Source organism: Eschscholzia californica, unplaced genomic scaffold (genome assembly GCF_041429995.1).
Source record: "Eschscholzia californica isolate CP2 unplaced genomic scaffold, dmEscCali1.0.p SCAF_4, whole genome shotgun sequence".
Taxonomy (NCBI): domain Eukaryota; kingdom Viridiplantae; phylum Streptophyta; class Magnoliopsida; order Ranunculales; family Papaveraceae; genus Eschscholzia; species Eschscholzia californica.
In genome coordinates this window covers 53397766-53423990 of record NW_028238461.1, presented here as the reverse complement: position 1 = coordinate 53423990, position 26225 = coordinate 53397766, and the positions used below count along the sequence as shown (strand labels likewise).

Here is a 26225-nt window from a genome sequence, read left to right as displayed (position 1 = left end):
AAATACCAACTTTACCCTCCAACTTACCCAATCCCTTATAGACAAAATCGTCAAATCACAATATAAAATTGAAGTTCACAATAAAAACGATCAACCTTCCAACTTTTGCCTTTTTTTTGGGGGGAAGGTTTGGGGGGTGGGATCTTTTGTTGTGGACTCTGGTTATAACGGTTCAATATCCAGTCCAAAGTAGAGAGAGAAAGAGATTATAAGATAAAAACAAAAGAGCATCATCATCATCAATGGAAGAAGAGGGAAGGAGGGGGTTTTCATTAGAGTTGATGATGAGGGTGAGTAGTCGGGTTTTATGAGCCCAAATCCAACCATCATTGCGAATCTTCTTGGACGGCTTTGAGCTGTGAGAGACTGTTGTTTTTCTTTTAAGTCCCCCACCATCATTTAGAGAGAGAATACTTTTATTTTCCCCAAAATACCCTTACTGCAAACACCATCATCATCACATGACGCCATCTCTTTTCCTTTCCTTTCCTTTCCTTTCCTTTCCTCTCTTCTATCTTGTTCTTGTTCTTCTCTCTCTCTGAATACACTTTCTCTCTCTAAAAAATCTAATCCAACTCGTCATAATCATCATCATACAACATTAAATCCTCGCCACTACCCAGCCGCCTTCCGTGCTTACAAATGCATGATTGTTGTGCCAGAAGAGGCATGTCTCCTCCCCCTCCACCACCACCACTACTCCCACCATCACCACCACCACCTCTCTCTCTCTCTAAACTTCTATATATACCAATACCCATTTCTCAAATCCTTCATCAACCCACAACCCACAATAACCCAAATACCTCCATTCTTAGATTACAGACAATCTATCAAGCAAGCAAAATCCACGACTAAAACATACAAAAAGGTAATCTTTTTCTTTTAATAAAGCAAAAGATTTTCCTATATCTCTCCATTCTTTCTTACCTTTCTTCCTGTTTTTTGCTGTCTTTTTCTTTCCTTAAATTCTTACTTCTTATCTTATTTCTCTTGCTTCTTTTCACCATGAAACCTCTATAAATCTATCATCTTGATTTTTTTGTAAATTGATTGTGGGTAATGTTGGTAATGCTTATTTCCTTTCTTAGGTTCTGTTTTTCTATACTCTGTTTTGTTCTGTTCTTGGTTAATTAGGGTCTTAAGATTGGACATCATAAATCAATCTTGTATAAGATTTTAGTTTTCTTAAATGGGTATCTTCTTTTTTTCCTTTTCATTAGATTCTTTACCCAAAGATCTCCATTTCATTATCTTTAACTAAATCAATTAGTATAAACAAAAATATATTCCTTCCTTAAGTTTATGACAGAAGGAAGAATCTGTCCTTCTGTCTCTCTCTACTCTGTCTCTCTATATGTTTTCATTTGTTTAGATTTCAAGACCCAATAATAACTAATTCAAATTCTTGATTTTGACAGGGGAAATTTGATTCAAAAGAATCATGGAGAGCCTAAACTCAAAGCTATACATGGAAAACTATTACATAATGCAAGAGAATAAGAGGCTAAGGCAAAAAGCTCAGCTTCTAAACCAGGAGAATCAAGCTTTGTTAAATGAATTGAAGAAGAAACTCCCCAAAACAGACAAGAAACAGAATTCAAACTCAATCCCTGATCTTAATCAAACCCCTTCTTCTTCTACCTCCACCCAAAATCCTGCAAATTCTACTAAACCCTGATTGGAATGGAATTGAACAAGTATAAGAAGAAGAAGTAATGATTAGATACTATAAACTTAGTATTTTTAAGTAGTAGTAATATTAGAATGATCTAGGTTTTAAATTATAATAATAGCTTAGAAGTAGTAGTTAGTAGTAGTATTAGTAGATTTTCTACTCCAACTTATTTTTAGTTGCCCATATGGAATCCATCTTTTGTTTTGTTCTTGTTTTTTTGGAGGGTGTCTGATGAAAGGGATCATGAAGTTATGAAATATATATGTATTTAGAAGGGATATGTATTAGAGATGGTTCAATATAATCTTGTGTTTATCTAATTCATTTGTTCCTTTAGTTTTTTTTTTTTTTTTTGCCAAGGAAGACTTTGAGATATCTTTTCATACCACATGTTTTGACATGCCAAGCAAATAAGAACCAAAAAGTAACAAAATAAGCCAACTCTACTACCACATTTTAGGGCTGCAATAAGATGTTGAGTATTTGCAAATTTATTCTAAAATGTTGTTTGGTACATGAAAAATATATATAAGGAATAATTTGAAGGGGAATGTTATTCCTCTCCTCTAGGTGAATGAGCTTGTCAAACCCTTTTCGTATTGAATCATCAATCAAAAATGTCATGGACTAAATTAATCCACCGAATCCAAACAATGGCATTGCAATTACCAAAAATCACATTATCAAATTGATATTTCTGATAATCAAAAAGGTCATACATGACGTAAGATTCTACTTTTAAACATGACTTCGATTCATTTATCTCCATAATTTGATTACAAAGAAGATGATGTATTCATCAAAGAAAGATTACACATTAGTAATAATGTTGTCCAAATTCCGAAAGGTGGCCCATGTTTTTAAGAAGGTGTGCCCCATCTTGCATCTTGTAAAATTTTTATAGTATGCAAAACCTTTTTTTTTTTTTTGTTGAAAGTACAGTATGCAAAACCTAAGCAGCAAGAGATGCTCAATTGATCTGAATTTCAAGTGTGCATAAGAAGCCATAAACTATTGAGATATCAAAAGGAAAAGTTAAAGCAGATTTGGTGTGTTCTTAAGTCTTTAACTAACTTGTTAGTGATAAAAAAAAAGATGTATAGCTTAATAAGAGCAAGTAAGACTGTTTTTTTTTTGAAGAACCCTTTTATCTAGTTTCATTTTTAAACAATTTGGATCAAGATAATGCCCAAGTACAAAAGAGATTGGAGTTTGAAAATGAGTGTCATCTTTGAGTTGAAGAAAAGAGGCTCTCACAGGCCAAGATCAATACATCATCTTTCCTCTATGGACATGACAAGCTATTTTGACCAACTTGAACTTTTGCTGCTACTGCTTCAGAACGTATCCCATCAAAGACTTAACGTCCTCTCAAATATCAAATCTATTCATCATAGTTTTTGGAACACAAAACAAAGTCAAAGGAAGTTAAAGCCGGATTTACTTCTGGACTAGATGATCTGAACTTCTTGCTACAGTACATTATTTCTCTTGTAGCATGATGCTGCTTTGGTAACTCAAGGTGTCATTATTTCTCTCGACTAGAGTAAACTCTACACTCCGTATCACGTGATATAAAATTGTTTTACGATAGATACTCCCAATACCACATCATAGTACAACAATTCCTGTCGATAACGTGTTATAAGATGATAAAGACCAACTTTCTGGACTTCCAGTAATATTGGACGATTTGACACTTCTAGAACTCATTGTTTTAGAAGGCTTTACCAAAAAAAAGTGTTTAACCTCTGAAGAGGAGAATCACACTCCGTGCCTCCACTGTTGTGGGGCTGTTTTACAACAATTTCATCTTATTAGCCAATCTTTCTTCATACTCTTAAAAGCACACGCCCTTCCTGCTACAAACAAATAGTTCTGTTGGGGCCTAAATATTTGTTCTCAATATCTTCTTCCTTCACTTTTGCATAAATCTTTTGTACAACCTTTGTTTTTCTCTGTTTTATTGAGTTGATTAGCTTGGGACCTTATTTCAAGAAAGAGGAAAATAACTTGAAAAGTGACACCATTTGATGAAGAAAAAATTGGTCAAAGTCCCGAAACATTCTGGCTAAATTAGTCCAGCTGCTTGCGATATTACACAGACTATATGGTTGGGATATGTCTTGGACGGTCTATTAAGAGGTATACAAACCAAGTTCTAACCCACATTGATTTATAGCCGTCGCCATTCAGGTTGAGACATGTCTCGGGCGGTCTATCTAGAGGTATACAAACCAAGTACAACCCAACATTGATTTATAGCCATCCTAGACTCTTTTCTTTCCTCTTCTTGATAACCATAATGTTTGAGATTTAAAATCCGTCAATGCCACTACAACCAACATCACTAAGTCCTTACAAATTTAATAATAAATACTCCAGCATTTATACAAAAAAACCCAAGAAGAAGAAACAACCTCTGTTTCTTTTTGTACCGATAACCCTCGACAAGTCCTGGATCATCCCTATCCAAAAGTTCTTGAGGGCTACTCCAAGCAAAAGTAGTTGAATTGATCCGACAATCCTCAAAATTCGAAAGTTGTCAACGTTCTCACTTAACTTTCTCAGATTGAGCCAGAATGAGAACTGTGAGATAATGAAACTAAAATAGGAAGACAGAAATCAGGCAGAAGTGAGAGAAAGAAAGGAATTAAAGAGATACAAAAAATTAGTGGAAAAACATGAGACAGAAAGAAAGATGAAACAGAGAGAAGTTAAGGGGAGAGAACGGGGGACTGAAAAAAAAAGTGAATAGTTCGCGTACGATCGAACACCGCAAAAAGTGGTAGTTCGCTAGCTCGAACACTACGCCAATTTCTAAATAAGTCCAGCCAATTTCCAATTTCTAAGTAAGTCCAACCAATTTCTAAATAAGTCCGAATTTCTAAGTAAGTCCAACCAACAATTTCTAAATAAGTCCGAATCCGACTAACAAGGCCGAATCCAACTAACAAGTGGTGGCGGATTCGGCATAAGTCCAGCCAATTGACCTTTATTTGCTTACTGGCTATTTACTGGCCACAAACATAAATAGGGCGGGAGTCCAACTTCGTTCTCCAACAACTTGGAGCGGCGTTTCAACAAAAAAAAAAAAAAAAAAACAACTTGGAGCGGCATCTCAAAACCTAATATTCAGAATTCATTTTTCTCCTTCTACCTGATTCCTTCACGGAATTCAGGTAAATTCCTTCATAGGATTCAAGTAAAACCTCGGCCCAGAAATACCTTCATTCGAAAGACTAGGGACCTCGGATCAACCCTAGACAAGCAAGCTACTTGTAAGGTCCTTTTCTAACCCTAATAACATACATTAGACAGTAAATGATCTTTCTCTGCAAATTAAATCACAATTTCTTGGCAACTCATCTTGTTTTAAGGGTTTTATGAATTACCAAATTTGCTAGAAATACGAGCTTATATCATTCAGATTAAACATAAGAAAAGATTGCAAATACAGACCTAAATTAGAATTGATCTTCAAAGCACCAACAAAAACAAACAACAGTTTACATGGTTAAACAACATACATCCATCTGTTCAGTCAGACTTTACAAACCCTAGTCATTTTAGCATCTTACTTCTTCCCTTCAAAACCTCAAAATCCAAAATACCAACTGTGATGAAAGGGAAAACAAAAGACTATCTACACCCTTACTCGTCTGTGTCCATCACTACACCTTTCTCTTCGTACTTCACTCCCACCACAAACCTTATGCTAACCTGCTTTGGATCATACACTGCATACTCATTATACTCTAAAGGACTGTCTTTGTGCTCGGAGGCAATCACCCGTCCACACGGCACTTTAATATCATCTTTCCATGTAAAGTGCTCCGACTCATCGGTTTTCTTCCTCCCCAGACCTTTAACTCCTACTTTCTTCTCTTCCAATGGCTTAGCATCCTGTTTTTTAAGATGCTCAGTTAATGCTACACACTTTTCAATGTCTAACAAACTTCATGAAATACTGTGGTGTATATACATACCTCTGGTGCATTAGTCACCTCTGTGATCTCATCGCCTAAAGAAGCAACAGCCAGAATGAGAAAGCCTTCTGGTCTATCAACTGCCGTGAAACCGTATTTGGCAGCCTCTGCTGAAGTATCAGAGCATACTATAGCCCTCCCAAACTGCTCATTCAAAACCAACATTTGTTATCAAAATAGGAGCACATCATCAGTATTGGGCAACAATTCCAGTCTACAGACAATAAGCTTGTCATACCATGTACCCTGGTGCAGGAAGGGAACATATTGCTGGCAGAAAACCCTTGTTCAAGTGCCTAAGAAGGTTAGAGCTTCTACTACCTGATCCAGAAAGATAATCAGCAGCAACACGACCAATATGAACAGCAGCAACACGACCAATATGAACAGCAGCAACACGACCAATATGAATAAGTAAATGCAGAATGCTAATACCGATACAAATACATACCACACCACAAGAGAACCTTGTTGGGAAGCTTTTTGATTTCATCATAAGAAGGGCAAGCACTTGGTTCAACAGCAAAAGCATTTTCTAGTGTCACTCCATAGCTCTATGATATCAGATAACAACCTCAATGTTAGTTTCAAATGCAAGCTCCTTATTTTTGGACGTTTCAAGGGACATTATGTGCATTTCAAGGGACATAAAGCTTACCACATCTTCAACCATAACAGGTTCATAAGTCTTCTCCAGGTAATTCTGAATCATTCTGTAGTCTTCGCTCTCTTTGTCTACTGGACTGATTTTACATCCCAGTTTCTTGTACCTATCAGATAATGGGTCATCAATAGTTGAACCTGTCATGTCTCCTATGATGCGTGAAGCCACATTTATGTCACGAACCGTCTCCAGGGCCGACGCTGCCTGTTCCAGTAAAAAGGAAAGTGCTTATATATTATGCCTGCTAAATCTTTCATTGAAAATACAGGGTTTCTGATTGTTTTCCCTTACTTCTGCTGTCTCATGGATGTCCCTGAAGATGTAAGGCCTTGTAGAATGCATTAGAGTGAACCACCTCTGGCTAAAATCTGACCAAAAGGCTTCTGCCTTGTGTCCTGTTTCTTTGCTAGATTTCATTTTCTCAACAAAAGACACCAGAGTTTCCTCACCTGAAGAAAAAAATGATTTCAGTCTTCATGTAAGAAAGCAAAACCTAGTTCATTGTTGCTTACATCTTTTGAGATGAAGATCAGTGAGCATGGCCATGGGCAGGTCAGGAGGGTCCAATCCCAACTCCATAAGCGCATATCTGACAAAACACAAACTGGATCAGAGGACTATTGGCACGATAATGAGAGCTCAAGAAGTACCAAAGACTCACTTGTAAATTTCCTGACTGAAGAGAACCTTCAGAAAATTTGCAACAAGCGGGTCGAGTTTACAATGTGCTGCCGCAACACCAAGCTGTCTTAGTCCAAGACCTCCATATCTTACGTCAAACCCATCATCCTGCACAAATGAAGAATCATTAGCTAGATGCTATTTCACAAACAAGATGAAGATAGAATAAATGATCACCATGTCTACAGGAAAAAACTTCAAGTGCTTCTTCTCGATCTTCTTCTCCCTCTCCCATGGCTCGAACTTGTTCCCTGTTACGTCCTCAAACAACCTAGCGAACTCCTTCACAGCATCATCCACACTATCCCACTCTTCAAGTCTTTCCTCTGCTTTATCGTCATCTCCAACTCTACCTTTCTTGACATAAAGATGCAATCGATTCTCTGGCACCATAACCAGTTGCATTATACAGTAACTGCACCCGTTCCAACATCAAAGATTATATGACCACCCCACACAAATATTTGTATCATCAATATGATTCAAAAAGAGGAAACCAGGAAATGGGTAAGGTTGAAATACTCGTTAAGCTCTCTTCCTTTGTCACATATGGAGAATGCACAGTTATACAAGAGACCATCCTTCTCAAAGATCTTCCCTCCTTGTTCTTCCAGCCTAGTATCTTTGTAGACGCCTCGCTTGCCGTAGAGCTTAAGCTGTGAAATGTGCAAAGAATGATCAATCATCATGTTCCGGAATAACCTAGAATCAATACATGAAGCAAAAAACAAAACAACACATACTTCAGATGACATCGTTTCGAGCGCCTCCTCACTGGGATCCATTTTTTCTAATGGCACACCCTTGCCGTAGGTTGTAAGATCGCTGACCACGTCATAAGCCTCCAAAGGCTGCGCCTCTTGTTTGTCGATACTTTCTATTAACCAAGCTTCACTCACCACAGGTATACCTCTTTCCCTACGTATTCCACCAGAAAGATCAAATTAGCTTCAGGTAGCACTTGTTTATCTTTACTTCATATCTGAAATCTGACTCCAAGATTTCACATACAGATTCGGGCAAGAAACTTACATTGCTTCTATGACCTTGGATGATCCACCTCGTTCCCGTTCAGCTGGAGATACAACAAGACAACTCACCCCTACAAAATTTTCATATCTTCATTTCATGAAAATAAAAGTTGTGAACAATTTTTCACATTCCTGTCATCTGATACAAGAAATTACCATGAACAGAGTTTGCAACTTTTCCTCCATTCTTTTGGATTTCCCTTTTCCAGTATTGCTGTTTATATACATTGTAAAATTATGATCACTCATCAATAAGAATATCTAGTTTGAAAAAGACAGGGGACTGCGTATAGAGTGAGAAATCCTCACATGTGTACGAGTCAGACGTCCTGACAACGAAATCATCAACCCAGTGAATGCCTTGGCTGATGAATCTAATGTTTTGCTCTGCTGATTCTTAGGATCTTGGCGCTTCTTGACCAACTGCAAAATCCGTAAGCACCGAATTATCCTCCCACTTATTCCAATATACTTGGACTTAAATACATTTGAATTAGACAAAACAAAACACAAGATTATGAGAGTTTTACATCAGCAATATCCCCAACAGAAGAAATTTCATCAGGAAGATTGACAGGTTCTTTCTTCCTAGGAGGATCAGTAGTTTTGAAGGTACAACTTGACCACTCGCTATATCTTCCTCTGCAAATATACTTGCTCACTGCCTTCTCCAAATTTGCTTCACAAACAGGACATTTTTCCAATACTCCATAATATAACATGTCCTGACTGCATCCATATATTCAATACCCAAAACTCAATTTTTCATAAGAGATCCAAGAAATGAAAAAACATACAGTATGAAGGTAATGGGGAACTAACTAAACTAACCATGTAGGAACAACGGCATCCTCGGTTTCAGAGATGTCTTGGCCATTAGCTACCAAGATTTGCTTCATTTGTTCAAGGCTAAGGCGTTCTTTGGTGAGTTTACGAAACTCTTCAAAATCTGCAACTACATCTTCAACAGATTTACTACCATTTGTCTTGTTACCACCACCATCTTTTTCACCTTCAGATTGTTTTGCCTTCTTGGGTTTCTTATCAACATCTTCATCTCCTTGCTGCTGCTTGTTCTGATCTGCAGGTTCTTTATGCTTCCTTGCTCCTTTCTGATCATGGTCTCCACTCGCATGAGAACGAGCCGACCTCGTCTCAGTAACCTAGAACAAACCATTAGAGATCAAATAAAGAAGCAGTAAATTTGAATGGAACCCCAAGATAGATTTGTTGTCATTTTAAGAAACAGAGCAAGGAGAGAAAAACAAAGTACCTTCATCTTTCAGCTCTTAAATTTCTTGTATGAAGAAATCAGAAGATGTCTTTTTTTTTTTACTTGATATGATTTATGAAGAGAGAAAACCAACAGCTTAGAAATTCTTGTTAAAGTTAAAAGGAGTAAACTCTCTCTCTATTTTCAAGTGAGTGAAAAACTAGTAGTAGTAGTAGTATCTTTATAAACCTAGTAATTCTTCCTTTGTGGAGAGGAAAACACGTATGTATTGCTTTTATTTGTTACTTGAAGATGTGGCGTTGTTAGAATTTAACAAGTGTTTTCAGTGGAAATCTAAGAATAACATCTGTCCTTTGTTATTACCTAAGACAGACACATCACACAATTATGTTTGTTTCACTCTCTTCATATCTAGTAGTACTATGTTTTTATTTGTCTTTTGACTTCAACAATATTCTTTTCCTATTTTTTTTGTTGTCTCTCTCTCCCTCTACGTGGGAAGGAATTTGAATATTTTTGACAATTGGATAACATTTGCAAGGCCGCATGTATAAATGATGTAAAGATTGATTTGTTTTTTGTATAACATAAATATAGAAATTTTCGTGTCCTATGGGCACGGGCTATACCCTAGTAACTAATAACTATTCATTTTCAACAACAAAAAAAAAATTAATAATTATTCTTAATAATAGTTCATGATAGTAATGAGTTGAAAAAATTTAAAAAAAAAATTGACAAAGTAAAGTATGGAACTTGTGGCCTCGTGCTTTTTTAGCAAAATTTTATACCAAACTTCTTTAGCAAATTCTTTTTGTATTTTCTATTAGACTCTCTACAAATTTCATTTGTTTGCAATATAGTTTTTACACTGAGCTTCAATTTGTTACTTCTTCATCTATGCTATATATTTCATATATTTTCTTTTTTTTTTTTTTTTTGTTGAAAGACTATATTTTCTTTCTTGGGGTTTTCTTCTTTAGTCATTCGTTATTGGTTTTCTCCTCTTCCCTCTAAAAAAAATGATGTGAAAAAAAGTAGACGGGAAATTTTATAGGCATTGCCAAAGTTTGTCAAATGCAACATCGCTAAACGAAACTCCTAATTTGATTAAAGATAATGTGTGTTTAGGAGGCAATGCTTGTTTTCCTTTTTTTTCTCCGATAAAAAGTGGTTGGTCTACGGTCTTCAACCCCTATTTTTTCCCCCTTCATCTTCTCTTCTTCTCTCTCCGCCCTAAAATTATGGGAAGGAATCTAGGATTTCAAACTATAGATCCATGAAGAGAAACCTCCTTCGTCTGGAAACCAAGACAAACCCCTTCACGCGGAATAGAGGGTGAAAAAATAGAAGAGAAGAGGAAAATAAGCAGAAAGGGAAAAGGAAAAAAACGGAAAAAAAGAAAAATTGTAGAATGGAACTCAGGTAAAAAATATATTGTCTTTAACAACCCTGTGATGATTTCTAATCAAATATGAAATCTCAAACTTTGAGAGGGTAAATCCCAACCAATTAGAGCTAAACATGGGAGAGTAAATTTCGACATTGGGAAGAGGAAGAAAGATACCCTCCTTCCTTGTTGTATAGATAGATGTTGACAACATATATAGTTGCTCCGGCTTGTTATAAAATGTTGACAACATATACAATGCATTAGTCAAAATATTATTTGTCAAATACAAAGGATAATGTGCATAACATTTTAAATTTTGCAGCGGGCAAATAAGAAATTCCATTAGTCTAATGTTTCTGTCAAAAGCAAAATAAAAAGTGCGGAAACTATTTTCTTATTTACAAGACAAATCGAAAAATGCTTTAGTAATATGTTAGTGTGAGTCTGTGTTTGTCAAATGCAAAGTGCGAACTATCTTTGGAAAATAATTTGGAACAAAAACGAATTTGTTCAGAAATTTACAAAATTGTTGAAAGCAAACTAAGATTTGTTCAATAATTTTCAAAAATATTTTTCACGGCAATTTAAGAGGTAAAATCGTACTTATACAAATTGAATTTTTTTTTTTCAAATATTATTTAGATTTGGGACTAGTTCCTATCATACTCCAAATTTTGGGTTTACCCTTCCCTTCCCGTTTAAGAGATAGTAGTAGTGAACTCTTTTTTTTTTTTTTTTTGTTAAGGAAAGTGAAGTCCGTTACCAAAAAGTTTAGGCAAATTCTGGGTTTACTCATCACTTTGAACATTACTTTGCCCCTTTTGCAAAATATCCTAAAAATATACTCATGATAGAAAAATGAAGGGGTGCCTGTAGAAGTTCCCTTTCTCTAATTTGCTATGGAAGCATTTTACTCGTCTCACAATCAAATTACCCTAAAAAAGGTGTCACCTTTAGCAGTTCATCAGGCAACAATTGAGGGGGGAAACTAAGAAAACAGAACTGCTTCAAGCTTCAATGGTGGCCGTTTCTAGGGTTTCCTATTTTCTTCTTAAGATAAGCTCTTAATGGCTGAAAAGTTCTTATTAAATAATCTTAATCTCCATCTCTCCAGGTCCGAATCCACACTCAGTCTCTCACTCAATCTCTTTTCCATCATTTTGATTCCATTTGCTTCTCTAGTATAATTTGAATTAGGTTTTTATGTAAACTTCTTCTATGCCTTTCTACACACTATCTGTAGCAAAAATTTCCACCAGAATATGTAGAAAATCCTATTTGTTCCATAAAGTTTTGAACTTTTCTGTCTCTTCTACTCTTGAAACCCTAGATTTTTCAGATGAAAGTTCTTGTAGCAATGAATATAACAACAGTCATAACCCAACTCAAAGTTGCAATTCTTATTACACTGAATTGCAGCAAAAAATGAGAGAATATGCATCTTCAGGTTCATGTAAAGAAGCTTTAAACATATTGAGTTTCATGGGAAATGTAGTGCCTGGAAAACCTACTGTTAATGATTATAATGCAGTTATGTACTACTATATGAAATCAAGAGGTGCTAAGTTAGAATTAGTATATGATATATATGAAGGGATGAAAAGTTTTGGTCCATCACCAAATGCTTCAACCTTTAATACTCTCTTTAATGGTTTCCTTTCTTACGGGTTGGTGCGAGAGGCTTTTCTGGTCGCAAAGGAGATGCATCAAAGTGGGTTTGTACCAGTTTCTTCTTCCTTATCAAGACTAATAAAGAAATCACTAGAGATAGATCATTTGGAGAATTCAGTTGACACATTGAAGTTCATGTTGGGTCTGAATTATATACCCACAAGACTCACAGTGGATTCACTGATTTCTTCTCTCAGTAGAGCCGGAAGTATAGAAGGCGCGTATTTTGTATTTTCTACACTTTCTAGTTATGGATATAGTCATCATAATTCAATTCTATGGGCTTTATGCAAATGTGGGCAGACATATACAGCTTTAGCCTTATTATGTTCTCTTAAAAAGAAGGGTGTCATTCTCAGCGTTCGTTCATATACTGCTTTGGTTTATGGGTTTAGTAGAGAGGGACTATGGAAAGAAGCTTATCTCGTTTTAAATACAATGAAGTATGATGGATGCACTGCTAACATCATTACCTATACTGTAATGGCTAAGTTCCTCTGTGATTCAGGGAGGGTTGACGAGGCTATGAGAATCTTGGATTTAATAGAAAAGGAAAAATGTGATACAGATTTGATAATATACAACGTAATTATTCGCTCACTTTGTCGTCAAGATAGAATTTTAGAAGCTCGTGAGCTTATGCCTCTTCTTGAAAAAAATGGATGTTCTCCCGACCGGTTCACTTATTCTGCTCTTGTTGGAGGACTCTTAAAGGCTGGCAAAGTTTGGCTTGCTTATGACATTTTGCTGGACATTCTTACAAGAGGCTCTGATGTCGACATTGTTGTGTATAATATATATTTACATTGTTTATGTGTCATTAATAGATCAGAAGAAGCATTTTCTCAAATGAAGAGTGCGGTAGAGAAGGGTTTGATTGTACCAAATAATGTAACATATAACACAGTCTTGAAAGGGTTCTGTGGGGAACAAAACATGGACAAAGCATTGGAAATTCTTGACCATTTTGATTGGGGTCCAAGTGGTCCTGATGTGTGCTCCTTCAATACAATGATATCTGCAGCTTGCAAGCTAAGGGACTTGTCATTTATTCGAAGGATCTTATATCGTATGGAATTTGAAGGGATTAAGTTGAATGTAGTTAGTTCGACTTGTATGATGCAGTACTTTTGTGCAGTAGGGAAATTCTCAGATTGTTTCAAGCTTTTAGAATATGGACCTAGTCCTAATATAGTCAGTTATAATGTGCTCCTACATGGCTTGTGCAAGAAGGGGTTACTTGGAACTGCTTACCGCAAATTTGAGGATTTAAAAAGAGATGGGTTTTCTCCTGATACCACTTCATACAAAATTCTTATGTATGCTGCGATGAGAGAGGAGAACAGATGGTTGGTAAAAGAGTTACTGATGGATATGCGTAGTAGGAAATTAGTGCTAGATAATGTCACATATGGGCCCATTATTTATGGTTTTTGCAGAGCGGGAAAGATACTAGATGCCCTCCGTCTTCGAAACCAGATGATAGAGAATGGAATACCCCCAACTAGTTTCATAAATAATACTATTTTGGGGGCTTTATTTCGTCGAGGCAAGTTGCAGGAAGTCATTTTGCTACTGAAAGACATGCTCATAGATGGGAGCGGGCCTGATATGGTTTCATTTGATTTTTTAAAGCAATCAAATTTAGAAGGCATGATAAAAAGATTCCCGAGGAACATGAAAGTTTTGGACTTGTTAATGACAACATTGCACATGGTAACTCACCAAGGGATATATAGATTGAAGGAGAACGTGGATAAGTCATCTCTTAAATTGCTAGATCCGCATTGACTCTGGTTGGGCTTGAGCTAGCCTGTTTGTCAAAAGTCAGTTGATCCAGAAGATAGGTAGGGAAGTGTCTTGAATATATGTGATAAACTCTTATTACTTTTTATGTCCTGTTAGCATCACTTCTACTCAATGGTTTAGTAAGCCTGAGCTCACACAAATAAATAATGATTCACTACATATTAGAAATATCTAGGTCATGAACCATGATTTAGTAAGCTTGAGCTCACACAAAATAGTTTGACTTCTTTCTAAATAAATGTAGATTTTAATAGCGGTTGTAGAATATTACCTGGCGCACCAACATCATATGAAGATCTACCTTATTAACTAATTACTAGAACTTGGAATATCGTAGTTAGAGGTAGAGCTCATTAAATCATTTTTCATTAGTCATTAGCTGTCGTCTACTGAGATTAAGTTGACCATCTAGTCTTCTTAATGTTATATTATCAGATAATCAGAAATTTCTTGAAGCTTCAGTTAGCTTTAGCTGATTCATGCTTTATAACTCCCAGATTAAATGTCTTTATTGCGAGGGAACACGAAATAGTGATGAATCAACTTATTGCAAATCATCACATGGGGTAAGGTATTAGCTCAGTATTTATTATGCATGCCTTCTGTCTTGATATGATCACTCCTATATCTTGTTTTCTGAATTTTCTATAACGGGAAACATTGGTCGAAGGCTTTTCAGCTTTTGGATGAAAAATCCTTGAACAGTTCTAGTTAATCACATGCTTCCTTCTGAGGTTGAACTCATTTGACAACCCAGGAGAGCTATTCACACTCTGCACAATATCAACAATTTTGTAAGAGAAGGATTGAAGAATATGGATCTCAGAATCTCAAAAAACGGAGTCCAATGGGAGCCGTTTTAAGACATTCTTGTGACATTAGACAGCAGAATCATTATTCTTTATAAAATAGATGGGTACCATAAACACTGTTATTGAGAATTTATCCTTCTGGGATAAACTAAGCTTACCTCTTAGCAGAATCCAGCTTTGAAAAATGTACTGTGTATAATCCTAAACTTCCAACTACAATCATGCATTAACGACGGAACTGTATACTTGACATTAGTATGTGTTTCTTGTCTCATTTTAGTTTATAAGACTCCTATGAGCATTGAGCAGATCAACCGACTAAAACTTACCTACGAGGCAAACCACTGTTTTACCATTATTCTTTTTAGCTTACATTTATCTACAAAAAACTGATTAATTGTCTTATATAGGTTTTGGCATCGATTACGAAACCATGAGATATCACTTCCTTCTACAACAAAAGTTTCTTATTTCAGTTGAGGACTCTACTCGCATCCTTCCTATTTGCTTGGAAAATGATGTCTAAAATTTGCAGGTAAAATTGCTTTTACATAACCTTGACCTTTCCAACTTAAATTCAGGTCTGTAGTTTTTTTTCTAAACATCGTCTACATCAGATGTACATGCACTCATGGTTGATGGGCAATTCGGGATAGAAGAAAATGGAAGTACAGAAGAAGATATTCATCTTCTGAGGAGTAAAGGTATTATTAGTCTTGACACATATCTAATGAATTTTACAAAATCGGCGAACTTCGAACTTTTTTCAGTTTCTGAAGATATAAATCTACATTCAAACATAAATTTGTCTGACTCTTTCGAAAAGAATCAGGGGCTTTTTAACTGAATGTTGAAACAAAAGAACTTATGAGACGATTTGCCATAGGGGTGTACTCGAGTCGAGCCGAGCCGAGTAGTAAGATATTCAAGCTCGGTTCGTGTATTTGACTGTTTGCTCGAGCTCGAGCTCGTTCGAGTAATTGTCTACTTGTTCAAGCTCGACTCGTATAAGTTTGAAAGAGCTCGAGCTCTCATTTTTTTAAGCTCGTTTATCAAAATACTTCAAATTAAAACAACTTCCTAAATTATCAAAATACTTCAATGACCATTTGTCACTTCAATAATAATGATTAATGATTTATATTCCAATAATCATTTAATGGTTGATATTTCATGTACAAATTTCAATACTGATACGTAATTATGCACTACACTTTATATTAGTATGTTAAACGAGTTGTTCATGAGTAGCTCGAAATACACTAAACAATGATCAAGTTCGGCTCGTTTACGTAATCGAGTATGATTTTGTGCTCGTGTTAAGCTCGTACTCGTTAATCTCCGAGTCGAGCACGAGCAATAGTCGAGCCAAGCTCGAGCAGCTCGTTAAAAGCTCGGTTCGTGTACACCCTTAAAATTTTGCCATATCATAATGTGTACATAAAACGCAAATAGCTCTTTTAACCAAAACGATGACTTAAATTTATTAATAGTTCATAAAAAGTTTTTAAAGTTATTGTGATGTATTTGGGCCAATAAGTTACCTAAGAATTGTTTCTATTGAAAGCTTTATTTTGCAAATATTCATCAGGGTTGTTGAAATAGAAAAGGACTATATGGACTACCTGGAAAGTGGGGGGAAGGAGTAACTTTCTGTACCCACTAAATCTATAAATCTAATAAAATTCATTAGAACCTTCAGCGAAAGAGAAATATGTTATAAATGTGTAGCTTTTAATTATTATTATTTTTACCCGGTCCTTGCATAGGAAGATGACTGAAATTTACGAGTTTCTAAAGGTTGACTCACGTGCCTTTGAATTGAAGTAATAATTCATTCTTAGGATAATTTTGGTGTGAAGTGAAATAGATAGAATCCACTTGTATCTGCTCTAAATTTCCGATGATTCAATAATCTGATTTCTCTGTCTTTAGGTATACCTGTTGATTTATTGTGCTTTTCTGGCTTTTCCAGTAGGAAGGGCCGAAGGGGAGCTTGTTTGTCACAATGACAGGAACGGTGGTAATTGTTCCAAATTATACCGGTTAAAATCAGAAAATTGTATGACTTGATAAATAATTTGGATTTAAGATTCTTCCTTTATTTTACTCCCAAGAAAAGAAAATGAAAATTTATTCATAGTCAGTTTATTGTTTTCCTGCAATCTGGTCTGATCATCATCTTTTCAGAACGATGATGAGTTGGAACATAGTTTAGACCAGAGAAGATTTTAATGGAACTACAAGAAGAACCACCCAGTGACTACTCAATCAGATCAACTACCCATTTACCAGATTGAACTCAAAATCAAAGTGGACTCACAGCTACGACCCGTCAAAAGGCAGAAGTAGCGACAACAGCATCTGGCGTTTGGGAGACAAAGTTTGTAACGGGTTCAAAATTAAGTAATCAAATCTCACCAACTTAATAAAGACGACAGAGACAACTGAAAGGTTAGGAATTTCAAATCAAAATCAAACTTCTACGTTATCTCTCGACTTTTACTAATTGAAAATATCGTATTATAATATTTGTTTTACTGATCCACACATTACTAGATGCAGTTCTCGTGCAAAGGATTAACAGCTTCTGCAAATAATCAAGTTAAGGTCTTCATGTGAGAAGGTACCAAGCTCCTATTGTGAAGTATGTGTTTGCAACTGATATTGATACTCTTCTTTTAGCTTCTTAGACTTTGTGTTGGTCACACATATAAGCCATAGACCTTAACCAGCCTATCATACAAATTGTTAGCTTCATCACCCATCGTCACTTAGAGAAAAGTACACACATAGGCCTTAGCAACAGGCATAAATATCGTGCACGGATTTGTGCTTGTTCCTCTTTGCTAGAACCTCATGATTCGACACTTTCTTTTTTTACGATGGTGGCTTTCGCACTAGTCCGAACAGGCTGACCCACCTCTAAAAGTATTATAACCTTTTCTAGAAGGGAATGAAGTCTGAATCAAAAATCTCTTTCTTACTTTTTTTTCAACTTTTGTAGGTGATTCATTACTTGCTGTCTCCTTGGGTTAAGTTCAAGTCTTCATTTGAGTGGTTGAAGATGACAGGCCCACATGCCCCACTTACAAATTTCTTTCAAGTTTATAATACAGAATGTGTAGTATAAATAGAATAAACTCTTTACGTTGTTTCATTTATATATTCATTGTGTTCTTGAAAAAGAAATTTAGGGCTTAACATCAATGGAAAAGTGGTGGTAGTGGTTGTGTAGTCATTCATCTCTTGACATGTTTTTTCAAAGTTGAATTTATTAAGTAGGTTCAAGTGGTTCAACTATCAAATGGTGTATTGGGTAAGACAAATTTAATTCAAGCCTCCAAGGTCTCTAAATATGTTTCTGCTAATGCTGATACTCTTGCATATCATCGATTAACAATATATTGGTCGCTTCATCCAATTTCCTTAGAAAAAATCACAAGTGTTTCCTCTGTATCCTTTACGAATACAACTTTTAAAAAACACCAAAAGAGGGATTGATTCGGCTGAAAATGACACTGGATAAGGACCCAAGTAAGACATAACTCAGACAATTTTTAACTGAATACATCGTCAATACATCAAAATGATTACCAAATCGTCATTACTATGGTTGCACTCTCGACTCCAATATGTTATAAAAAAAAATCTTATTTATGTCATATGTCAAATCTTAATGTAGGACTATATTAAACTCTTAATCATATTTTTGTTGGTTTTAATTACAAATTATCAATATTTGGTCAAAATATAAACTTTACTACCTAGTAGCCAGTAGGGCATATATGTCATTGACTTCAGTCGTCTCCAACAAAAAGTAGCAAACAGTAAAGAGGTCTATATTTCCACCAGCCATGTACTGAAAATAAAAACCCAGATCTCTGTTCTTTCTCTCTTAAATTCCTTCTGATTTGGAAAGTTCATTAACATTCCAACTACTAATTAAGTGGTGGGTCTTTCACGAAATCTTATTATTTAAGAGAGAATTCAGTGTGGGTTTCAGAAATGGTGGGAGTTACCAAGAAAATATCAGCAGCTTCAGCTAGGTCTCACACCAGAAATTCAAAACAGAACGGAACCTTTAAACTTCCATCAGGTACTTTCCTTTCTTCGCTCTGATTTCAGACTCATTTCGTTTCTTCTGAAAATAATCATCAAAGCAAACTAAATTTATTCTGTTTAGTGAGTTTTAGTTGTTCTTCTTGTTGATTTTGAGCCATTTATGAGAAAATAAATATTCAGAGCTAAGTTTTTAGACTTTAGATTGAATGGGTGTGTCTGTATATTCTATAGTTTAGTGCTGTTTTTGATTTAGTACAGATTTTGAAGTAGATTGGTAGTGTTTTTTTTTTCTTTTTCTAAGTCAGATCTAAAATCTGACTCGAAGTCTGAATTGACTCGAGTCAGGATTTCATTGTGTTTGTTAACTTCTACTCGTAGTGTCTGACACGTTTGAATGACTGATTTGGAGTGATGTCTGACACGTAGAATGACTCATTTGGAGTGATTTTGGTCTATTTGAGGCAGACGTTTCAGATTTGAGAAACCACCGAATAGGACTTAACTGTAAGTTAAACACCAATTTTTTCACTTCTTCAGGGATGTATAAGAAGATAATACTAGTGTTGTTGGTGGGATTTTTGGCATGGGCTTATCAATCCATTCAACCACCACCACCCAAGATTTGTGGAACCCCAGGTAGTCCACCAATTACAGCAACTAGGGTAAAGCTCAGTGATGGAAGACATTTAGCCTATAAAGAACATGGAGTCCCAAAAGATCAAGCCAAGTATAAGATTGTCTTTTCTCATGGTTTCGATACTTGCAGACATCATGCATTGCCTCTCTCTAAGGTTCTTCTCGTTTTCGATATCCCTTTCTTCCTTTGTGACGTGTGATTTTTGTCTGGTTAATCTGAATAATGTGGGGTTCTGTAGGAAATTGCCGGAGAACTAGGAATCTATTTGGTGTCATTTGACAGAGCTGGGTATGGAGAAAGTGATCCGAATCCAAAACGAAATGAGAAGAGTAATGCATTGGATATAGCGGAACTTGCTGATCAGTTAGGCCTAGGATCGAAATTCTATGTGATTGGGTTTTCCATGGGTGGTCAAGTTGTTTGGGGCTGTCTCAAATACATTCCTCACAGGTATAAAAGTCAACCTTACTGCTTTCTGTTCTCCACTCAAGTCTGTAATATTATTGTTCCCCTAATGTCTTTTTCCGTGTCATTTGGTATCGAAAAACTGACAGGTTAGCGGGAGCAGCACTAATAGCACCAGTTGTTAACTACTGGTGGCCTAGTTTTCCAGCCAATTTATCGAACGAAGCTTATAACAAGCAACTCGTACAGGATCAATGGACACTTAGGGTGTCTCACTATGCACCGTTTCTCACTTACTGGTGGAATACTCAGAAATGGTTTCCTTCTTCAAGTGTTGCTTCCCACAATCCTGCCATCTTTTCTGCTCAGGATAGACAACTCTTTCCCAAGCTTGCAACCAATAAAGATCACAGGGTAATTTTATTCCTCGATACCTTTTCTTACCTTCTTAATCACTAAGCGGAAGCTCAACAATTTCCCGCAGTCAATATCCAATATATCAAGCGGTTGTTAATAAAAAAACGTGACTACAAATTAGACCCAAAATGCCGAAATGTCGTAGATTCTACAGCAAGTGTATATTTTAATTTAGAGTGTTACAACTTACAAGTTTTCTTTATATTATGGGAATGAAGTATTATACTGTGTTGAATATACACGAACCATCTTCGTGAATCCGTATTTGCTACTAATTGATGAATTTCTTGCTTTCTCGTCCCTCAGATACAAGTAAGGCAGCAAGGCGAATTTGAGTCTGTTCATCGTGACTTAAATGTCGGTTTTGGAAGTTGGGAGTTTGATCCCATGGAACTTGAGACTCCGTTTCCTAGCAATGAAGGTTCTGTTCACTTATGGCATGGAGATGAAGATTTGCTTGTACCAGTTAGTCTGCAACGATATATTGCTGAAAAGCTGCCATGGATTCAATATCATGAACTAACAGGAGCAGGTCATGTGTTCCCATATGCTGATGGTATGAGCGATACTATCTTAAAGAGTCTCTTGCCTGGGGAAAAGTACGTGAACGAAGTGAGTTCGTAAGTTTTAGAGTTCAATGTAGTGGCTGCGGAACCACGTCTTTTTGGCTTTCGTGTGATTTTTAATGGACATTTTATCTATTCGGCTTTATGTTATAGTAACAGTTGCATATTTCTTTGGTCATGGTGATGATACTGAACATTGTTCTTGGCTCACTAGATTGTCGTGTTAGTGTTTCAACAATCTACTCTCAATCTAATAGATTCGAAGAACTAACACAACACTGTTGAGAACTTGAATCAAATCAAGCTGAAAGCAAGAACTCAATAAACTAGATTGAATGACTTCGTTTTATTAATAATAGACTAAAGGCTTAATTACTCATTAATAATAGACTAAAGGCTCAATAAACTAGATTGAATTACGAAGTTTAGGCAAAGATAACACCAAAGGCCCGAAAGAAGGGATTTTGGGCCGGGAGCAAAAAGTGAAGTTTTTGAGCCCGAATTGAGGCCGACTTTGGCTAGCCGGTTCTCCTAATGGGTCCGGTCAGATCTGCCCTTTTGGGCATGGTTTGGACGACCACATGTTAGGGATTTCTATTTTCGACTTTTTCCTTAATCTAATTCAAAAAGTTTAGGAAACCTAATTAGGGTTGGACTCCATCTTAGGACTCTATATAATGTCTCTTAGGGTTTTGAATAAGGTGTGGAATTTCTCAAGAAGCTTTCTTACTCTACAACATCAAGTAGAGAGAGAAGGTGAGCTAATTTCCAAGCTATCTAACTAGTTAATAAAGAAGAAGGTTTTCTTCCTATCAAACCACCATTGGAGTTCTAGCTAGCTACAAAGTGGGAGATCAAGTTGATCATTCGGGTGTCTTGAGTAGAGGAGCAACACGTGGGGCTCTTGGTCTTCGCATTCGATTGGAAAGGTTCGAAGAAAAACTAGCGATTAAGGTAATCCTAAACTCTTAGTTAATTATTAGCTTATGTATGATGATCTTGGGATCATACTAGTGTTAGACATGACATGCCTGAGATTCCGCTTAGAACGCTAGAAGACACCACAACCCAACAGTTTTTTATTTAACAAAACACATATTTGTTGCTTGGTTATTATGTAGTTGCAGTACAATCTTTTTTTTTTTACTGATTCTTGTTTTGCTTCCTAAATAATGTGTTATTTATTGTTCATGTTTAATATTTCATTACATAACAAAAAACGTCTTTTCAAAAATTAAACATTTTATTTACTGAAAACATTACAAATTTTACAAAACATTATACAAAATGTACCATATTTTTTGTGTTTTCCTATATGAAGTATGCATTTTGTTGACTATATAATTCATTTTTGTCTTTACAGTTTAAGATTTAGTTATGGAATTTTCAACAGAATTATTAAACGCAGTGGAGAAGATCATTTTCAAATCCGATGGGTGGGATAAAATCATCACTCAAGTTGGTCAGTTGTTTCCAAGTGGTGCTAAAGCATTTGGGTCCGCCCTTCGTCAATATAGCATAAGCACATGCCACGATTTCGATTCGACAATTACCCAAATGATAGAGATGGGTGGGTCAAAAGTTGTCAATTTCTTTCAATCCCTAGACCTAGCATCATGGACAGACTCATTCTTTCCCGGTCAAATGTAATCAGATATCAACAATTTTCATATTTCAGCATATAATTATCGTTCTTACATTTACAAAACAAAACATGTTTTCCAATTACAGAGAATTGTTTTAAATTATACATTATTGTCACATATGCACACTACTATACCTTCACAACTATCAGAGTCATTCAACAACCAGATTCGACATGCTAGGGTACTTCCATTTACAGCGATGTTGGATGCAATTCGTATGCATTAATGTAGACGATGAACTTCAATCGCGAGTTAAATCGAGAACCATCTTCTCTGTAAACTTCAACAAATTTATTTCTTGTTCACTTTCTTCATCAACAACTTGATGAGACATGAAAATGCCCCATCTGAATATCTTAACTTGGGTTAGTTAGTCTATTTCGAGCAATTATTATGATGAATTATTTGTTTCTCTTGTCCAGGTGTCTTCTAAGGAATTGAGCGCGAAAAAACGAATAAAAATGGGAAAAAAAGACATGAAGGGTATTCTGGTAATTTTTTTATTGTAGAAATTTTGGCAATGATAATATTTGGATGAAAAGAAGAGTCCAAGACGAGCTCGTGGGTGAAAATAGGAGTAAAATCGGAGTCCATGCCAAAAAGTTAGAGAAAGTCAAAGATTGGAGTCAAAGATGGTTGCCCAAATCAGTTAGATGACATGTGGCGTGCAATCCAACGGCCATGGTAAATATTTCGGTTCACTATCGCCAGTGGAAAAGCCAACAACTTTTATGAGTGGGGGCACATCTTTGTTATAGTTAATGAAAGAATTCCACAGTACACGATCAAGCTAGAATCAAAAAGTAAATTTTTAACAAAATTTTATTTATAGTTTAGATATTCCGTGGTAATTTTGATGTATAACAATCAATCTCTGATTTTCTCAATATGGATCAAGGATCTTTCCTCTAACTGGATTCCCAAAAAATATTAAAATAAAAAACAAAGGAGGGGATAAAGAGATAATGGTGAAGATTAAGAAGAAATGATGATAGATGATGAAGAGGAAGTGATCGTAATGGAAGAAAAGATGAAGATTAAGTTTTTTTTTTTCTAATAACATGTTTACTAGGACAAACGTCTAAAAAAGACAATTTTGAATTTCAAAATACAAGTTACCGAAAAATCAGACAAAATCAAAATTAAGGGGGGCGTTTCGAAAACTCATCATCTCTACCAGGCTATTTTATTTAGTTGCCAAATCTTGTTCCCTTGACCTTAATAATGAAACATAATCGCTTCACCAACTAAGCTAGGGAAGAACAGTGATTAAAATACGGAAATATATATATGTATCCAATATAGTGGCAAATGTCGTATAACATTAACGATCCACGTTAGGGTCATGGGGGCGTGTGCTCCCACGGGCCCCTATGTGGGCTCGCCCCTGACTGTCGGACACGATTGGGAACAATTTTTGGACTACCGAAGGCTCAGATTGCGGGTGCACGATACTTCAGTAGCTCTCGGTTAAGCCAACTGCATCCAAGGGCTAACGAATAAACTCTTGAATCTCGTGGCTCTATGCTTGTGTCGCATTCTCTTAAGTTAGCCTAAGATGTAGCGTAACATCTTCACTTAATATTAAAGATTGAAACGACCAGATTCTTTCCTCCTCTTTCTCTCGTCTCTATCTATTATGGTATGTGGGAACAGAAATAGAAAGAGTGAGCTGTAAAGATTGGAGTATTGGGTTCTAATGAAACAGTAGAGAGGCAATAGTCCTGAGAATTTTAAAGTGGTTTATGATGCTTTTTCTAGTGGTACTGCTTATGCTGAATTTGATGGTGAGGTGTGAAGGAGATGTCATTCGATCAAGGATGTAATGCGAGTAATTTGTTGAATAGGAAAATTGATGAGAAAATCATCAAGTCTGGATGATTTAGGGATTGTAATGTTTAGCTAGAAACCAACTACGATCGTCGAATTGCGAAGCGATTCGCGGCTAACTTCGTCCGGATCCTATAACGGGTTGCACAAAGAGTGTCAACTTGATCGGAAGATATGACTAGAGGGACTGGACATATATACATGGATAATACCCCTAAAGATATGTCCAAAGGCCTAAAAGAAGTTTAGGCAAAGATAGTACGAAAGGCCCGAAAGAATGAACTTTGGACCGTGGGACCAAAGGGATGATTTGGGCCCAAGAGGATGCCCGACCAAGCAATCTGGAGTGCCCATAAGGGACCAGCCAGATCAGGTCACAACCCCTTGTGTGGGGCAGCCACAATAGAGGAATTAAGGAAAATAGAAACTAGTTTCTACTTTTCACTATTTCCATAATCTTATTCAAAAGGGACTTTTTAAGAATTTAATTAGGGTTAGACTCTAACTTAGAACTCTATATAAGGTCTCTTAGGGACTTGAGTAAGGTGTGGGCTTTCTCATTAAGCTTTCTTACTTTACCACATCAAGTCGAGAGGAGAAAGTGAGCTAATTCCCAACTATCTATCTAGTCAGAGAAGAAGGTGTTCTTCATCTAACCACCATTGGTGTTCTAACTAGCAACAAGGTGGGAGATCAAGTGTACGTTGTTCCTCTGGTTATCAATCAATAAGTCGATTTCTCTCTGTCTTGGCTTGATTTGGACAGAGTTTCCTTTCTCTAACTTATAGAGAGATAGACTATTAAAGAATAATGATTTATCAATAATTCATTCTTTCGGATTAACCGAGATAGACAAAAGATAATGGAGTCGAGGCGAGAATATATTCTCTTTCCTTAAGACATTTTACACCCTCATAACAGTACCAAACGTTAGGGTGTATGCCTTCGGGATACAACGACTATCCTTTCTGAATTTTAAGATGGTACTTCTATATTCTGAAAGCGGGCGAACCTTCGTAAATAATATGAGCTCTTGAGGCGAATAGATCTTCTAGACACTCGGATACTTCTCTCTTCTTTTCTAGATATACTAGAATACTTCCCAGTCAAATACTGCTTGCTAGAAGAGTTTCTAGATATACTAGAGTACTTCCCAATCAGATACTGATCGTTATAAGAGAAGAGGGGAATGACTTCGATCTTCTAGACGCTTTAAGATTATCACTTCACTCAAAAACTTCTTTCTTCCTTTTTCTAGATATTCTAGGCAAACCAGAACCTCTAGATTACTTCTCAATCAGATATTCTAGGCAAACCAGAACCTCTAATTGTTAGAAGAGAAGAGAAGAGAATGAATTGATGTGAAAGAGGAGTGGATTTGGGTTGTTTATATAGGAAGTGAAAGGGTATATGTGTCTGTTGGGGTTAAAGGATGTATCCATTCGAAAGGGTGGACTAAACTGGGATAATAACTGAAATTGGAGTCAGTTCAATCTTGGGACGTTGGATCTGGCTCAAAATCGCGGACAGAATGCCATCCGTTAGATTGAGACGGAGTTGTCCCGAAATGTACCCAACAGATTATAGCAGTGACTGTTAGATGAGATATCTCGGGAAATCCCGAAGATTGCCCGACACGGAGTAATCGCAGGCCGTTGGATCTCGCTGATCCAACGCGCCTAGCGTCATCCCGACAC

At 36.3% G+C, this 26225-nt stretch overlaps 3 protein-coding genes and 2 long non-coding RNA genes across 54 annotated transcripts; 4 read left to right on the top strand and 1 right to left on the bottom strand.

The window, feature by feature from the left end:
- The first annotated feature begins 546 nt into the window (after positions 1 to 546).
- Positions 547 to 2013, top strand: LOC147546129 (uncharacterized). Its single transcript, XR_015223478.1, has 2 exons — positions 547 to 871; positions 1422 to 2013. It is a non-coding gene; the product is annotated as an uncharacterized LOC147546129 (long non-coding RNA).
- A 2643-nt stretch (positions 2014 to 4656) lies between these two features.
- LOC147546127 (uncharacterized) lies at positions 4657 to 9660 on the top strand. Its single transcript, XR_015223650.1, has 10 exons — positions 4657 to 4755; positions 4793 to 4959; positions 5923 to 6011; positions 6058 to 6364; positions 6445 to 7519; positions 7627 to 7916; positions 8026 to 8209; positions 8445 to 8655; positions 8882 to 8967; positions 9131 to 9660. It is a non-coding gene; the product is annotated as an uncharacterized LOC147546127 (long non-coding RNA).
- On the bottom strand, positions 5138 to 9573 carry LOC147546128 (poly ADP-ribose polymerase 3). Its single transcript, XM_086636199.1, has 17 exons — positions 9317 to 9573; positions 8875 to 9206; positions 8574 to 8772; positions 8353 to 8466; positions 8200 to 8257; positions 8045 to 8114; positions 7756 to 7930; positions 7535 to 7668; positions 7190 to 7427; positions 6993 to 7120; positions 6844 to 6920; positions 6623 to 6780; positions 6326 to 6535; positions 6119 to 6221; positions 5906 to 5988; positions 5668 to 5811; positions 5138 to 5584 (listed from the first exon to the last, which is right to left on the bottom strand). The coding sequence occupies exons 1-17, from the start codon at positions 9320 to 9322 to the stop codon at positions 5333 to 5335; spliced, it is 2481 nt and encodes an 826-aa protein (XP_086492325.1). The 5' UTR covers positions 9323 to 9573; the 3' UTR covers positions 5138 to 5332.
- Positions 9661 to 11272: 1612 nt separating the features above from the next.
- LOC147546126 (uncharacterized) lies at positions 11273 to 18265 on the top strand. Of its 50 annotated transcripts, none has more exons than XM_086673504.1 (8): positions 11273 to 14188; positions 14648 to 14721; positions 15373 to 15497; positions 15580 to 15666; positions 16938 to 17024; positions 17153 to 17416; positions 17522 to 17588; positions 17970 to 18265. In XM_086673504.1, the coding sequence occupies exon 1, from the start codon at positions 11889 to 11891 to the stop codon at positions 14130 to 14132; it is 2244 nt and encodes a 747-aa protein (XP_086529630.1). In that variant the 5' UTR covers positions 11273 to 11888; the 3' UTR covers positions 14133 to 14188; positions 14648 to 14721; positions 15373 to 15497; positions 15580 to 15666; positions 16938 to 17024; positions 17153 to 17416; positions 17522 to 17588; positions 17970 to 18265. The 50 variants fall into 50 exon arrangements, with proteins under 50 accessions (XP_086529630.1, XP_086529629.1, XP_086529640.1 ...); XM_086673503.1 differs by having other exon boundaries at positions 11535 to 14188; positions 17528 to 17588; XM_086673512.1 differs by having other exon boundaries at positions 11551 to 14188; positions 14586 to 14721; positions 17528 to 17588.
- Positions 18266 to 18726: 461 nt separating this feature from the next.
- LOC147546125 (uncharacterized) lies at positions 18727 to 21218 on the top strand. Its single transcript, XM_086673557.1, has 5 exons — positions 18727 to 19061; positions 19565 to 19818; positions 19903 to 20114; positions 20219 to 20483; positions 20793 to 21218. The coding sequence occupies exons 1-5, from the start codon at positions 18971 to 18973 to the stop codon at positions 21108 to 21110; spliced, it is 1140 nt and encodes a 379-aa protein (XP_086529683.1). The 5' UTR covers positions 18727 to 18970; the 3' UTR covers positions 21111 to 21218.
- Positions 21219 to 26225: the final 5007 nt, after the last annotated feature.

What these genes read in the sequence shown, in the direction of transcription:
- LOC147546128 (XM_086636199.1), bottom strand. An exon ending in GATGCCGTTGTTCCTACATG is followed by an intron (nt 8,773 to 8,874) that starts GTTAGTTTAGTT and finishes ATATGGATGCAG; the next exon opens with TCAGGACATGTTATATTATG. An exon ending in ACATCCATGAGACAGCAGAA is followed by an intron (nt 6,536 to 6,622) that starts GTAAGGGAAAAC and finishes TTACTGGAACAG; the next exon opens with GCAGCGTCGGCCCTGGAGAC.
- LOC147546126 (XM_086673504.1), top strand. Translation starts at nt 11,889, where the DNA reads ATGCCTTTCTACACACTATCTGTAGCAAAAATTTCCACCAGAATATGT.
- LOC147546125 (XM_086673557.1), top strand. Translation starts at nt 18,971, where the DNA reads ATGGTGGGAGTTACCAAGAAAATATCAGCAGCTTCAGCTAGGTCTCAC. An exon ending in AACCTTTAAACTTCCATCAG is followed by an intron (nt 19,062 to 19,564) that starts GTACTTTCCTTT and finishes TCACTTCTTCAG; the next exon opens with GGATGTATAAGAAGATAATA. An exon ending in ATGCATTGCCTCTCTCTAAG is followed by an intron (nt 19,819 to 19,902) that starts GTTCTTCTCGTT and finishes GGGGTTCTGTAG; the next exon opens with GAAATTGCCGGAGAACTAGG.